This window comes from Xyrauchen texanus, chromosome 4, assembly GCF_025860055.1.
Source record: "Xyrauchen texanus isolate HMW12.3.18 chromosome 4, RBS_HiC_50CHRs, whole genome shotgun sequence".
NCBI classification, from domain to species: Eukaryota; Metazoa; Chordata; class Actinopteri; order Cypriniformes; family Catostomidae; genus Xyrauchen; species Xyrauchen texanus.
In genome coordinates, this window is record NC_068279.1 from 8,902,417 (window position 1) to 8,919,039 (window position 16,623).

General features: G+C 36.6%; 1 protein-coding gene across 1 annotated transcript in view; it reads left to right on the forward strand.

Moving 5' to 3' along the window:
- Positions 1-8,828: 8,828 nt before the first annotated feature.
- LOC127643109 (serine/arginine repetitive matrix protein 4-like) overlaps positions 8,829-16,623 on the forward strand; it is a 67,377-nt gene continuing 59,582 nt past the window's right edge. The window contains exon 1 of the mRNA XM_052125685.1: positions 8,829-9,464. Within this exon, the coding sequence (XP_051981645.1) occupies positions 9,334-9,464 (131 nt within the window). The 5' untranslated portion in view covers positions 8,829-9,333. The remainder of the gene's footprint in view (positions 9,465-16,623) is intronic.

A 16,623-nucleotide genomic window follows, 5' to 3' on the forward strand; every position in this document is an offset into this window, starting at 1 on the left:
CTTTTTATTTTCTGCTGTCTGTAGCTGCGTGCTGTTTGATTGACAGGTGGCTAATGTTTGAGCACTATTGCCGGTTGTATCAAATACACTTCATAATTCCGCCAATGCCCGTCTTGGTGAGGCATTAATGTAACCACAGTCGGTTTGGTCGAAAGTGAACGTATTTTTGATCCAGAGTCAGACACTGATGAGGGAGAGACTCCATCAGAAGTAACAACTTTTTTTGCGGGGAAGTTTCCGAATGGTTATTTGATAAATCCATTTATTTGTTGTAGAGTTTTTTCAGCAGTTTGCAATGATGGATGAGCAACACACACACACACACACACACACACACACACACACACACACACACACACACACACACACACACACACACACAAATACTGTTACAACATTTGCTATGTACTATAACGAAACAACACACACAACAGACATGTCTGTTGGCAGTGTCCATCAACAGTCATGGGCAAGGCCTGTACAAAGTGCTGTCACTTTGAACAGAATCTGCGAACGGCTTGTTCTGAGACAGTGCTTATGATTAATGGGGATTAGGATGGTTGTATATACACACTGCCAACATAAAAATAGGTCCCCTTTAATAATACCGACCCCTGATGTAGAGAGAGTGTTAATTTGTATAATAAATTACCAGGAAAGTAGAGTTGATAAAATAATTTATAATTATGCTTAGCCTTTATCGTGCTTTTTCTAATGCCTGAAAGAAAAATATCAACCTTTGTAGAGCAATACTTCAGGCAGAACATTACACCAGCCACAAACTTCAGAAAATTGTGCATCAAGCATTAGAATGAGAACACAACTGTTGGTGGGCTTAAAAGATCAGTGTTATTTGAGTTATTTGATCAACTAAATCAGTGTTGAACATTGTATCTCTAAAGGAGGCAAATGTGGCACCCCAAGTGCTACTTAAAGAAATAGTTCACTCAAAAATGAAAATTCTCTCATCATTTACTCACCCTCATGCCATCCCATATGTCTATGACTTTCTTCTGAACACAAATGAAGATTTTTAGAAGACTATTTCAGCTCTTTAGGTCCACACAATGCAAGTGAATGGATGCCAAAATGTTGATGCTCCAAAAAGCACATAAAGGCAGCATAAAATGTATCCATGTGACTCCAGTGGTTAAATCCATGTCTTCAGAAGTGATATGATAGGTGTGGTTTAGAAACAGATCAGTATTCAAGTCCATTTCTGCTAGAAATTGTTCTTCCTGCCCAGTAGATGGCGATATGCATGTATAATGTGAATCACCAAAAATAAAAGAAGAAAGTGAAAGTTAATGTGGAGAATGACTGAGCAGAGTGTTTCTAGCAAAAATTGACTTAAATATTGATCTGTTTCTCACCCAGCCTATCTCTTCAGAAGACATGAATTTAACCACTGGAGTCACATGGATTAGGCTACTTATATGCTGACAAATGTGATTTTCTGAGCTTCACTTGCATTGTATGGACCAAAAGAGCTGAAATATTCTTCTAAAAACGTCATACACATCCGGGATGGCATAAGGGTGACTAAATAATGAGAGAATACATTTTTTTTGTGTGAATTATTCTTTAAAGCCCAATATGGCCCCTCTACCAAACACCTGCTTTGCCGCCTCTATCGTGCCAAGTGACCCTGCTTTTTTGTGTTTTGTGTGTCTGTTGCACATAAACTTATTTTAACATAATTTTCTCATACATTATCATTTTGCAAAAAAAAGTTTTTATCTTTTCATCTCTGTAATCATGTTGCCATTTTATTTTATTTTTCAATCAGATTAATGTAGTGTTTACAGTCTCATAGATAAGTGATGTATTTTAAAAGTTGTCAGTCACAAACACCTATAAAATACCAATATTTTTTATGCAAAGGAATTTAAGTTGTGGTATATGTGCTTCATTTTTAAATTGCAGCATAGAGTTTTTATTATAAAGGGGCAACTCGGTACTCAATACTCACTTCTCATGAGTACTTTTAAATGAGCTACTCTTTTACTCTTACTTGAGTAGTTTTTAGGACAGGTACTTTTACTATACTCAAACCACAATTTTTAAGAAGTAACAGTACTTTTACTTGAATATACTTTTTCAGTATTCTTTCCACCCCTGATGGTTTGTAATAACCAGTACCGCCGCTCCCTATATGCATACTACGCAGCCTGCGTAGGGCACTAACTATCTAGGGGTGCACCATCTTACCCTGGGAGGGCACCAGAAAGTCGACCCTTACTCACACGTTATACATTATTCAAGGACCCGAAAGCAGTTGCGGAATACAGACGATCGCTTCACGCTCATATCACACGAATTTGGCCAGCGCACTGGCAATAATAAAAATCAGCCGCAGTCTCAGAAGAATGGTTATTGATCATTGACAAAATATTACTCATATGTTGTGTTTCTCAACCAAAAACCCAATGATCAAGAACTACATAGTTATCATCAGCAGTGTGCTCAAAAACATACAATCCATTAGAAACACTACTCTGTAACTTCACATTCAGCACTTCACTACTGTTAATTAATCTTTCAATTTTCTACACACTAGGGCTACACGAACACCAATTGCTTACAACTGAATAAATGCAAAAACACAATGTTCCTATTGACAAAACGTAGATGTCTGCAAATATGGCCAAAAGCTGACACTGCCTGCTTGTGCTGAAATGCATTGGGTAAGTTTTGCATCAGTGCCTTTACTCAAAAATGACATCATTTTTTACTTCTTTAATGCTGGCTTTGCACACAGTGAGAGAATGGTGACCCTCTATGAAACTGGTCATTTGGATAAAAGAACTGCTGCAACAAGCATTTACAAAATGACATACTGTAACAAGTAAAAGTTCATTTTTGTATGTACTGTAGGAAGAAGAGGACAGAAAATTAGCTGAGAATTTATTGATACCACCCTAAAGGAAATAAAAAAAAGTGTAGTAACACTTTATTTTACAGTGTCCCTGTTAAGTAAGTACAAAGTACTAAATAATGTAATGACATAAAACAACATGTACTTAACATGTAATTAATGTATAAAACAGCATACACTTACACATCGTAATTATATATGTGTAACAGATAAGTATTATTATATTTGCGTAACAGGCCAGTCTTGTTACAGACATGGTGTAAATGGAAGATCTTGTTAAATATGTGGAACAGACCAATCTTTTTTCAAAACATTGGTGCTTTGGTGGGCTTTGCAGTGTCAAATACTATATGTAAAAACTAAAACTATTACCTACAACTGCTTTTCTACATGTTATTTACACATAAATTATTCTAAGCAGCATGGTTATGTTGTGTGTATGGGCATAAATCAGGATGTGTCAAAATTGTTTTTCCTGTTAGACTGTTGCATTCTGTTCAAAGTAGAAATTATATTCGAAGGAAAAATAACCACACAATTAATGATATTAGGTATATTGTGCTGCACTGAACTTGTCAGTCTTTGTGTAAAGGACCTATGACTGTTGGACTATTAATGGGAAATAAACTTTAAAATATTTAACAATATATTTAAGATTATGCATTATTGTTTGGTTACTAATAAAATGTAAGCAAATTTGTGACATTGACCAATAAAAAGCCAAGCGTTCAGTAACATTACAAGATCTTTTGAACATTCTCAAATCATGCTGGGATAACATGGATATTTATATTGGTGCAAACTTATGGGGTCCATGCCAGCTCGAGTGTATTCTGAAATGTATGTAATGTTTTAATTAAACTTTTCAATTTCATATAATTTGTAATGAATAAACAACTTTTGGATCCTACTGCTTAGGCCTGAATATTTCCATAAAAATGCCATATCTAATTGGGGTTTCAGTGCAAAGTCAACCAGTGACATTTAAACAGACCAAGACAGAGAATGAGCTCAAAGACTGCTGGTTCATTAACTGATTGCCTATAGCTACATTTTAATTTGTTCACTTTGTACAAGATCACTTGTGATCAGGGGATAAGGGCTATTGATCCCAAATGGTTTGTCCATATACAAAAGTTTGTCCATGTACAAAATGCAGTTTATTATGGTTAAAAAAAGTGTTTTCAGCGATATCAGGGCATTCTCTATTCATCGTTATAAATTTATCAAGATGCATTTGCATATGTAAATGTATTCGTGCAGGAATCCACTCAAAGGAAATTAAATATGAGTCAACTACTTGCCCTGGCAGTTTGCATCCAGAATGACATTTCATGCTACTTCATTTTTGTCTGTGATTTATGTAGCACCCCACCCCCCACCCCTCCTGACGCCTTGTATGGAGCATTCCATCTCTTGACATGTTGACTACTGGAATTGAACAAAAGCTGACGGGATTGAGCAGTTACCCACAATTCTGTTTCACGTGTTGACAGGAATAGAGTCAGGCTTTGGTAGTAATGGGCATGATGGCAAGGAGGAAATAGAGATGCTATGACAGCCAAAATGTATATTATCTCCATGCCTCTTAATATGAGAAAGGAAATGTGATGTGATGCAATAAGTGATTTTATGGGGAAAAAATATCAAAATTAACATGTAATACTCATACTGTATGACCTCAGTTATAGTTTTTCTGGTAACATTATACAATAAAATTCCATTTGTTTAACATTTGTTAACAACATAAGTTAACATTAACTAAAAATGAACAATATTTTTACAGCATTTATTAATCTTTGTTAATGTTAATTTCGACAATCTAATACATTTTTTAAATCTAAAGTTGTTAACATTAGTTTATGCAATATGAACTAACAATGAACAATTGTAATTGTATTATTTAACATGAACAAAGATTAATAAATGCTGTAATACTGTAAATACTGTATATTGTTCATTGTTTTTTCATGATACCTAATACAATGAAATTCTTCCAAAATTACCTATTGCCATGACAATTTCTTCTGCATAATAATTAAGTTAATCAAAAATGTTTCAGGATGATTTAAAGACAGACATTAGATGCTACTATTCAAGAATGTAACAGCAGTTGCATTGTAACATCTCTCCACATAAATTAATGAGAGGGTAAAATAGACTCTCCAGTTTAATTTAATATAACTTGCTTGCTAATTCTATAAACAAACACCCCCAAAAATGTTATCTTAGAATTGAATCATAAATTCTTAAGACCTAAAACCTAATATTTGTATTTGATTCAACAAAAATGTGCTGTAAGGCGTAATCTTTATTCATATCACAGTAATGTGGTTTCCTCTTATAACCAAGTGGATGGTGGCATTACATGTGGATGTTGGTTAAATAAGCAGAACTAATGAATGGAAGCTAGCATATCTGTCTGTCTCTTCACACTTATTATATATGCTTGTGATGAGAGCTCAGATGTTTTATTCATCATACTTCCTTTCAGAATACGGTTTCATATTCTTTCTTATTCCACTAGTTTTCCTAATTCATGTCACTTATCACTTTTTAACAAAGTTTCTGTGCATTCTAGGATTAAAGGGTTAGTTCACCCAAAAATGAAAATTCTCTCATCATTTCCTCACCCTCATGACATCCCAGATGTACAGTATATCTTTCTTTCTACTGCATTTTTATAAGAATATCTCAGCTCTGTATATCTGTGAGTGGTGACCAAAGCTTTGAAGCTCCTAAAAAGCACATAAAGACAGCTTAAGTATAAAACAGCATAAGTAATTCTTATGACTCCAGTTTTGTATCCACGCGCATGCATCAAGCACTCGGAAGTGTAACTGAGATTGAATCATGATGGTGCCCACTGCCTAGAGACTGCAATGGCAAGATGTGCAGTGAAAAAATAGTTATATTATGGTCTGGTCTCACACAAGATCGAACAGATCACTTTAGAAGAAATGGATTAAACTGGAGTCATATGGATTACTTTTATGCTGCCTTTATGTGCCATTCACTTGAGCTATATGGACCTACAGAGCTGAGATATTCCTCTAAATAAATGTGTGTTCTACAGAATAAAGAAAGTCATAAACATATTAGATGAGGCATGACGGTGAGTAAATTATGAGAAAATTTCAAGTTTTGGGGAAACTATTCATTTAACTGGAATTAACATGAAGAATTACCACACAATTTAACATAGAAAGAATGACTTGCATATGAGGAGTCTACATATGTCTACATTGGTGGAATGAAGCTTTCTGAGGTGGCTTGTTGCTTTTGTTTGTATTACTATCACTGTTACACTCTGCAGGGTGGTTTCCAGTGACAGGTGGTTGCTGTGAGTGGGAGGGGGCGGGTTTGCTCTGGGGCTTCCAGGGCTGATGGGGGGAAATGCTTTGCCTCAGGAGTATTGTGCCTGATACATGCTCCCTCTGCTGCCGCACCAACCCATGCGTATTTTTGTTATTCTGATTAAGGCAACAGGCACAGTCTTTTGTCCAAGTACGGAAGAGAGAGAGAGAATAAGAGAGAGAGAGAGAGAGAGAGAGATACGTGCATTCACTGTCAGACCACAGACTTCCTTATCAGACCACTGTCAAATGAATGTGTTCCTAAAGAAAATTCAACACCTTAGAACAGACCAAGAGCCCAGCAACCTGTTCAAACTAAACTCAGCATTCAAATAGACCCCAAAACGTGAGTACGAATTCCTTAGTGCAATTAGCTCCAAAGAAATGTCTAACCTAATTAATAGATTTCAAATAACACAGTTTATGGCTAACAAGACTGACGTAAATTCCATAGTACAACAAATAAATAATATTTATCAAAGGTGCTCAATCAAAGCAAACCTACTCCATACATACAAGAAAATTAAGCTAAAAACTGGGGATGAAATTTGGTTTGTTAAAGAATGTAAAATTAAAAGAGAACTACGCAGACAGCTCTCCAATCAAAAACACAGAGAGCCACACAAAGCTGAAACCAGGCAAAATTATTGTAAAGCACTCAGGGGTTATAAAAATACAGTATGCCACAAAAAGCAACAACATCTAAACTACACTCTAAATGAAATTGAAGACTCAATTAATGATAATCAGTTCATCAAAAAAGCAAAGGCAAAATGTATTCATTTAAAAAAGCATTTGATTCCATTTGGTATGATGGTCTGTATTATCAAATTCTACAATCTGGCACTGGGGGTAAAATGTATGACACTATCAAATCTATGAATGTATGTATGCAGAGTTCATATAGGCATGAAGTGATACAGAGCTGCAGTCAACTTTTACATTATCGAGTTAGCAGTGCCACTGGAACAATCTGCAACACTTGGTCTTACTCAAAATAATTCTGAAGTTAAATGTATTCTCTCAGCAGATAATCTGGTGCTGCTGACAGCTACTGCACAATGGCTACAGCAGCACCTGGAACTGCTTGAGAACTACTGTCAGATCTGGATTACAGGAAACCAAATACACATTCACTCTGGGAAACACTGCAATAGAACACACCCTACACTATGACTGCCTTGGTCTAAAAATCAGGGCTTCAGGGGGTTTTGGTTTGGCAGTGAATGCACTAAAAGAGAAGGCTAGAAGAGCATGATATGCTATTAAGAGCACATTTACCCAAACAGACATTCCTGTAACAATTTGATGTAAAATCTTTGATAGTATTATTATGTCTATTGCACTGTATGGATGTAAGGTTTTGGGTCCACCCTGTCTGGCAGATTACTCTAAATGGGACAAACACCCCATAGAATCCCTGCAGGCAGAATTCTGTAGAAAAATACTAAGAGTTCAGAGAAGAACACCTACTAATGCATGCCAGGCCGAACTAGGTAGATACTCCCTAATTATACATATTGAAAAACAATCCCTCAAATTCTGGGCACACCTAAATTCAAGTAACACACTGCAACATGAAGCCCTTAAACCCATGAGTTGAAGCTTAAAACCAGTCCCCTTTGTCAGCTGGCTCTGAAATTTACAAGCCCACTTACAACTAACAAACACAAGTTTCAGACCAGCACTGCTGAACAAAACCAAATCAGAATAAACCAAATCATAAAAGAAAGCAAATATTCATATTTGGACGATTGGGAAAATTAAAGTAGAAACTAAAGCAAATTGGAATGTTCTCGGACCCTAAACAGAAAGTATAATCTGGCAGAATATCGCCACATTGTAAGAAATCCAAAACAGAGACGGATCCTCACCAAGGCTCAGTGATCACAGTCTGGCCATAGAAAAAGGGATACGCAGACAAGCATGGCTTCCAAAGGAAGAACGAATCTGTGCTCACTGCGACACTGGTGAGGTCGAGAAAAAGACACACTTTCTCCTTCACTGTAAGAAATTTACAGAGGTGAGAGAGTAACACTTTGTCAAACTCTCCAACCTCATGCCACAGTTTTCCAGTTGAGCACAATCATGCATCAGTTGCTGCAAAATTCATTTTTTAATGCACACCCTCAGAAACCAATTACTGCCTTTATGTAATTCGTTCACAGTATTTTTTTATGTTCATATCTTGTTAAATGCTTATTTTATTTTATATTGTATACAGTGTATATTGCTAATGTAGTTTTTATTTTATTTTAACCATTACCTGGCACTTTATTTTACTACATTTGTATTGTTATTTGAACTGTTTCATTATTATTTTTTGTCATTATCTGTTTTGTGTATTAATGCTTTGGAAATTTAAAATTGAGAGAGAGAGAGAGAGAGAGAGAGAGAGAGAGAGAGAGAGAGAGAGAGAGAGAGAGAGAGAGAGAGAGAGGTATGGTTCCATTCCCTGTGACCTGTAGCCCCTCAGTCTCATTTTCTTTAACGTCACATGGTGCATGCAACAAAACGAGCCACCATCAGCTGATTTTTCCACACTAGTCCAACTCTGAATACTAACACACACGTTGGCACCGATCTCACCGCTCTGTTCTTGTTTTTCCTCTTTCAAATCGCCTGGAGTTTAATTGATATCGCGACTTGCACAAAGGATGGGTTTGTGTCGCTAGCTCCGACGCTCAAATTGAACTGAAGGCGGGAGGCGCGAGCGCTGAGGCGAATGATGCGCGAGAGGGGAAGCCTAGCCAATAAATAGAAGCTGCCGCTGTAACGGTCGCCGTAGCGTCCGTCATGGAACTGAGGGGGAAACGTAAGTAGACATTTAAAACGGACTCTCAAAAGAAGTTAAAACGCTCAACACGGACTCTCAAACGTTTATATGTAAAGTAAAACTAGTGAAGCACAGCGAAAAGAAGCTCTCTTCTATCAAACAAACGGTTGGTTTCAGAACTTGGACAGCTCCCTAGTGCTGCCGCAGAAACAGTACCAACTCTGTGAGGCTACATCGAAACTCCAGCACAGAACCGTGTTTCCGAGACTTCAGTTTGGTCCCAGGTCTTTTCGGTATCATCTTCCTCCGAACATCGTGGCGCCATGGCCGGTGCACTTGAGGGAGAGAAGCAGCTTTTTGAGAAGTTCTGGAAGGGCACGTTCAAAGCCGTGGCAATGCCGCGACCCGAGAGCATCATCGTGGCCAGCATAACCGCACGGAGAGCCGTGTCAAAGTGAGTGCTTGGGCCTGAGGCTTCTTGTGTCCCCTTATGTCTTTATCTTGACAATTGTAAAATTGTTAAGCGATCACATTTCTGTAACCCTCATGTTCTGCTTTGATTTTGGTTGCTTGAAACACAAACTTAACACTTAAGTTTTAGGTTGATACTTCAAGACATTTTCTAACTGTTCTGCAAGAAACAGGTTACATTTACCTCTGTTGGATGTTTAAGAATCCTCAGATATATAATGTATAGGTTAATAGCAATGCGTTTTTAAATGAGATGAAAAGATTATCTGATTGCTATACATGTAGTAGCAGTACATTCCTGTCAGTTGCACATTTTTTTATTGTATCTTTTATACCATATTGGCAAATTGATGCCAAAAGAAGCAACGTAAGTATATTGGATAACAGTCACTTTTCGGAAAAGTGCATGTCTAATTTGTGTTACACAAGCGAGTTAATAATATCAATAATGTCTGGCTGTTGGGTTTTGATTAGGTCAGAGGAACATTTAAAAATAATTTGAAGGGATTTTATTTTTCTTGCTGTAATATTGTTAATTTGGCAGCACTTTACAATAAGGTTACATTTGGGATAGTTAACCCAAAAATGAAAATTACATCATTATTTACTCACCCTCATGCCATCCCATATGTGTATGACTTTCTTCTGCTGAATACAAACAAAGATTTAAGAAGAATATCTCAATGCTGTAGGTCCATACAACACAAGTGAATGGTTACCAAAATTGTAAAAGTAAAATTAAATCCAGTGGTTAAATCCATGTCTTCAGAAGCGATATGATAAGTGTAGGTGAGAAACAGATCAATGTTCCAAAGTCAGTTTTTTGCTATTAATCTCCACTTTCACTGTCACACTCTTCATCTTTTGTTTTTGGCGATTCACATGAAGGGAGGAGAATTTAAAGTAAAAAAAAAAAAAGTCAACATGTCAACTAATTTTTAACAAATGTACTGTAACCTTATTTTAAAGTATTTCCATTGATTTACTATGATAATTTTTTACATGTAAATCTTTGGGGTTTATGGGACCCCTAACATAGCCTAAACAACACACACACACACACACACACACACACACACACACACACACACACACACACACACACACACACACACACACACATTCAACAAAACATGACGGTTAAAGTTTTTCTTTTTTTTCTAATTAGTTTTTGTTCAGTTGTTCTCAATTACTGTATTTTCAAGCCATATTTTTACAGCATTTTATGTCACATAAGAAACATGTAACACAATCATAGTCAGTGTGACTTGTGTCTATTCTCTTCATTCATCATTGGTTGTCCTTCACTGGAGGCAATCAGTTTCACTTGTGAACACACAAGTGCACAGCAGAGCGAGAGGCTACATGGAGTCCTAATGAATCAAGTCAGTGTACAGCCTTCATCACGCCCTTAGGTTAGGACATGAAGAGGATCTCATCGCCTTCTCCCTCACCCATGAATTAGGAGGCATGGCAGTGTGTTGAAGAGAGAGAAAAGGAGAAAGAGGATGAGAGAAACAGAAGGATAGAGAGTGCAGGGTGCTCTGTAGGGTTCCAACGCTTTAATTCCCTTTTCTTCTTTTCCTGTTAATCAGGATCAAGCCTTACTTGTTACTCCAGTAAGGAGAGCGTAACTGATTTGTTATTTACTCTCCTGCCTGTGTGCATGTATTATTCGTTTCCATCCAGATTAGTCTCATTTTAGGAAACTGTGGCAATTCACACATATTTTGCAACTTTATCCTTGATCCTGAACATCTAGCCAATATTGGTGGATTGACTGTGGTCCTTAAAATAGCTTTGTAGTCCTGCATTTAGTGCATTAGGACAAATGTTATAATGGCGTCTGTCAACACATAGCTGTTCTATCAGTCGTTAAAATTTACCATGGATACATTTCTTTCTTGTTCTCTATGCCTTGTAAAAGGCATGCAAACACTATAGGTGATGTTTTGATGTTTGAGTGATAATGATTAATATTGTCAAATCACAGAAGATACTTTTTTTCTGCATTTGTCATCACTTGGTTGTCAGTGAACGATAAAGAGAGAATAATAATGGTACCAGGGCTAGGTAATGATGCATAATTTTTGATTAAATTCCAATTCACAAGCTCTCTATTCCATTTAATTTCATATGTGTGTATTTTAGTTACAATGTTCATTAATATGTTTTGTTGCATGTTAATTGTTGACATGCATAATTTGTACTATTTAAAAGTATTTGCATTGATTTTTAGAACAAGTGCTAAAGTGAATAGATTTTGGACATCATCCAGGGACATGGTCATTGACCCATGACCCGCATATATGACGTAAGAACAACATCTTGAAAATGATCTGCTCTGGTTGTGTTAAACAAGCTCCATTTAAGCACAAGGAACCATTATCTTATACAGTATGTAACATTTAAAGTTGAGAAAAGCCGTCTGACTCGCCGTTCACCACTGTTCTTTTAAGTCCAGCATTTTGAACGTGACTTCGCCTCAGCAAGGGATTATGGGATCATTAAATGCCCAGTGGATCCGCACGTCAGAATCTCGCCAGAAATAGTAGGTCATGTTTGTGTTACTTGCTTACTGCTTCATGAATACTTTGGATTCAGACATACTACTCCATCGGCATAATGTTTTTGGCATACTGTATAATAGAGAAGTATGGCTATTCGGACACAGGACTGAAGCACCCATTAGCGTCTGCCAGCAGGAGGTCAATATTCCCTTGACCACCAGGACTCCCTGCTGATTTAATGGTTCGAACAAGGGATCCAACATGACAGAAAAAGAAATTCTGTCGCAGGGGTGGGCTTTTGTGTTTTCTTGAAGTGACCAATGAGCTTCTTATTTTACCAAAGAACTGACAAGATGTCAAGCTGATCTGAACGTTTTCATCTCACTCAGCTGCAGCTCTGATTGTAATCCATAAGCATTCTGTCACCAAATGTTTTTTCACACTAAAATGACTAATGAAATCCTAAATTGGAGGCACAACAGTCTGTTTTTAATGAACATAATTTCTTTACTCACTGAGAGCTGCATATGGACATCCACGTTTTACAGCAAAGTAAAGTTACTCAATGAATCACATTCTAAATTACTCTAATACATTATTTATGCTCATACGGTTCTCCTGTTGTTATTTTGGTGAACCCCACGTGACAGGGCATGAAAGAGAGAGAATGGAGTTGAGTTGGTATATCTGTTACCTCTCCACCATGGTAAATCGGCTGAAGAGAGTGAGATTTCAACAAAACAGTCTGCATGTGTGACACCCTCTCCCAAAATCGAGCTGTTTTGAGTCTGCCAGTGTGGTGCCAGCTTTACACAAAACGAGTGAAATCAAACTTATACTCCCAACACACAGTGAAAGGATCTTCGTGCTGAACTTTTTCCCCACTGTACAATCACTGTTGAGTGAAACCTAAACATCATAGACGTTTTTAGTCGTATATGTGAGTGAATTACTCGCACTGTAGAGAGTTGCCAAATAGAGTTAAAAATTGATCTTGGGATTTAAGAATCAATATAAAAATCGTTCAAATGAAGACCGAGATGCATTGGAAAATCAATAGTTTTACCCAGCCCTAAATGCTACAGATTTCTGAATTTTGCTTATAGAATTCTGTCTATCATATTTTCAGTCCCTGTCTCTCTTGACATTACTCCCTTTATAGGGTTAGTTCACCCTCAAATAATTCTGTCATCCTTTACTCACTGTCATGTTATAGACTTTCTTTCTTAGGTGGAACAAAAAAGGATATGTTAAGCAGAATTTCAGCCCGTCACTATTCTATTCGCTTTCTTGTATGAAAGAAAGATGCAATGAAAGTTAATGGTGACTGAGGCTCTCAGTCCACAACACAAAATAACAAGAAGTCATACCGGGTTGGAATGACATAAGAGTGTGTAAATGAGTTTTTTTATTTATTTATTTATTTTGGTGAACTATGTCTTTAAATTTCTCACTGCATACATATTCATGAGGCTACCTAGCCTTCAGGGCCCACCTGACTTTGATGTTGATGTGTACAACATGGATAATGACAGCAACATTTACAACCAAACGGATGTCACTGATTCAACCAGTACCATCTGTAAATTCAGCATTCAGCTTTCTTTTCATTGTAATTACCACAAGCACATGCAGCACAAAGAAGTCACACAGAATTTTTAAAAACAGTTATAAAGCCCTGAAAAATAAAATATATATATATTTTTTGCAGTAATAAATCTTAGAGCTGAAGTAGTGCCCAACAAGACCAATTAGCTTCAGTCAGATCTCTCCAGCATTACTGGAGAAACATCATTATTGTTATGCAGGCTGAAAAATGCTGGTCACTTATGCGTATATTTACCCTTGTTAGCATTTACTTCAAATGTATATGCTCACTCTGAATGACACATTCCTTTCCTCCCTACTTAATCGATAATATTTAAAAACAGATATTATTCTTTCTTATTTTTCTCTGTGTCACTGAGCTTTAAAGAGGCCCACAGTGAAGGGCAATTGGGGGGTGTTACTGATCCTCCTCCGTACCCCTAGTGTTTTCTGGCTAGACTGGAGAGATGAGTTCACTCTTATGCTGCTAGAAGGTCCTGCCCCAGGCCACTGTAGCCCTGCAAGCTCCTTCTCGGTTGCAAACCTCATTAAAAATGCAGAGGGTTTTAGTTGAAAAGAGTGTAAGTGTGTTTGTGTGTGGGTTAAGAAGCAGATGGCCCATAGGAGAAAAGGGAAGGTGGGAGAATATCTTACCCCAGCAGATTCTAGTTTAACGAGGAGAAGAATAAACAGATTAGAGTAATCTGGAAAGAGAACTGCACTCAAATGCAAGAGAAAAAGTCATTACTTTGCACTGGTGCTTTTTACTATTGGTAAGTGTTATCCTGAAAGCACACTTATCATTTTTAATAGTGGTTGACCAATATAATGCAGAAGCCAATAAATAAGTCGATATTCTGACTTTTTTTATTTTTAAAGTGGCAAAAATCACGTGATTGCATGTGAAGCGACTGAGACATGTAAACGACCAGTCACAGTTCGTTTTGTTGTTACGTGCCATCAGGTTTGGGGAGTAATGAAATACATGTAACGGGAATACGTATTTAAAATACAAAATATAAGTAACTGTATTCCACTACAGTTACAATTTAAATAATTGGTATTTAGAATACAGTTACATTCAAAAAGTATTTTGATAATTGCAGAGATTACTTTGCATTTTATTGTCATTTGTTTAATTTAATATTTAGTCCTTTCAGATGGAAAACATTTATACATACAAATGATGCGATCCAAAGTGCATTCGAACAGCGGTGAAACTTTCTTATGATGTGTTACATTCATACAAGCAGACAGAGACGTAAGTTTGGAGTAAGTTTGGTGCAGCAGAAATAGAAATAAACCTTGTGGAAATTGTCATTTCATGCATTTTATGCTAAGCTAAAATGCTCTTTCTAGCCATTTTACCAGGCACAATCATATTCTTTTTTTATCAAGAAAATTCACGTTGGATCATAATTTCTTTTTTCTAGTAAGACCTTTGATATTAGGGCAAAAGACATTCTTGATAATAATTCTTGTATTGTTTTCCTGTAAAAATATTTAAAAATCCTTAAAACAAGATCCATTTTATTTATCTTGCTTTAGAAACAACACTGCATAAGATATTTAGGTTTTTCAGAGAATGTATAATTAATGTGTATTTTACTTTTTATAATTAAAACAAGTGAAAAAATCTACCAGTGCTGAAGAAATAATCCAAAGTATTTAGAATACGTTACTGACTTTGAGTAATCTAACGGAATACGTTACAAATAAAATTTTACAGCATGTATTCTGTAATCTGTAGTGGAATACATTTCAAAAGTAACTCTCCAACCCTGCGCGCCATCGTGTTACTACAATAATAGATCTATGTGCAACACAGTCTAATTTAAAACGGTCTGCATATCAGACCCGCGACAGATGCGTTTGAGCTCATAATGTTAAAGTGCTTGCCTGTTTCATTCTCCCTCTCTCTCCTCAACAGTTCCCTGTAACTTTTAACTTTCTTTTCTAATGATAAAATGCAAATAAATGTTCTATTATATGCCATTTGCAAATATTCAGATATCTCGTTTAAACAGATGTAATTTACGGACCTCACGAAATCCAGTGTTTTCTTCCTGTTGCGCGCTCTTCTAATATCTTCCTCTGAAGCGTGCATTCTATCAGCCAGAATCAAAACTTCAGGGTAAGGATCAAAAGTTCCTCTGATTCAAAAATCAGGATGGTCACTCCGTGACAATCCAAGCAGGCAATCCAGGCCATTTAAACTGTCAGGAGATTCCTCTCGCTTTGAATCCGCACAAGAGCATGAGTACAACTTCAAAGTAAATGTGCTTTATGAGCACTAAAGTGAATGTCTTATTGAATTTGCACTGTATGTACTATTGGTTTGATACAGTATTTTTGGAGAAAATGGGATTGCTAACATGGACATGACATCCATGGTTGCTGGACTACGGTGTGTACTGTTATTTCCTTCTTCGTAATATACTTACATTCTACATGTATATTTCTTCATGTGCAAATAAATTACTAAAATTGTATGACTATACAGAAATCAAAAGAAACTGCTATATACCATTTAAAATCTAAGTTTTTTAGATAATTTTTTACAAAGATAAAGGTTTGTGTGAAATTGAGTAAATATACTGTACACTGCAGGGTTTATGTGGAAGAGAGTTTGAAAAAGAAAAAAATGCTAAATCTTATGCTCTAAGCCTTACAAAATGTTTGTCTATATGTTATGTTCCCTGTTGTCTTTTGTTTTTGTACTGTCATCATGAAGTTTAGTTTAATTCCTGTTTTGGTTTTGTAGTCTTTTTGTAGTTTCTTTTATTCTGTCATGTTCACTGTTGTCTTGTGTTCTATGTTTCTCTATTCACATTCTTGTCATGTTTCCTTGTCTGCTCCGTGTTTTCCTTTTCACCCGTCACCGTTCACGCTCCATGTCACGTTTTCTTTGTTGTCCGCCCCGTGTTTCACTGTCCTTGTCTAAAACTACATTTCCCACAATTCCCGGCCTCCCTCACTGCCTGCACTCATCATTGTTTCCACCTGTGTCTTGTTCTGTCTCCACTTTGTCTGTGTATTTAAACC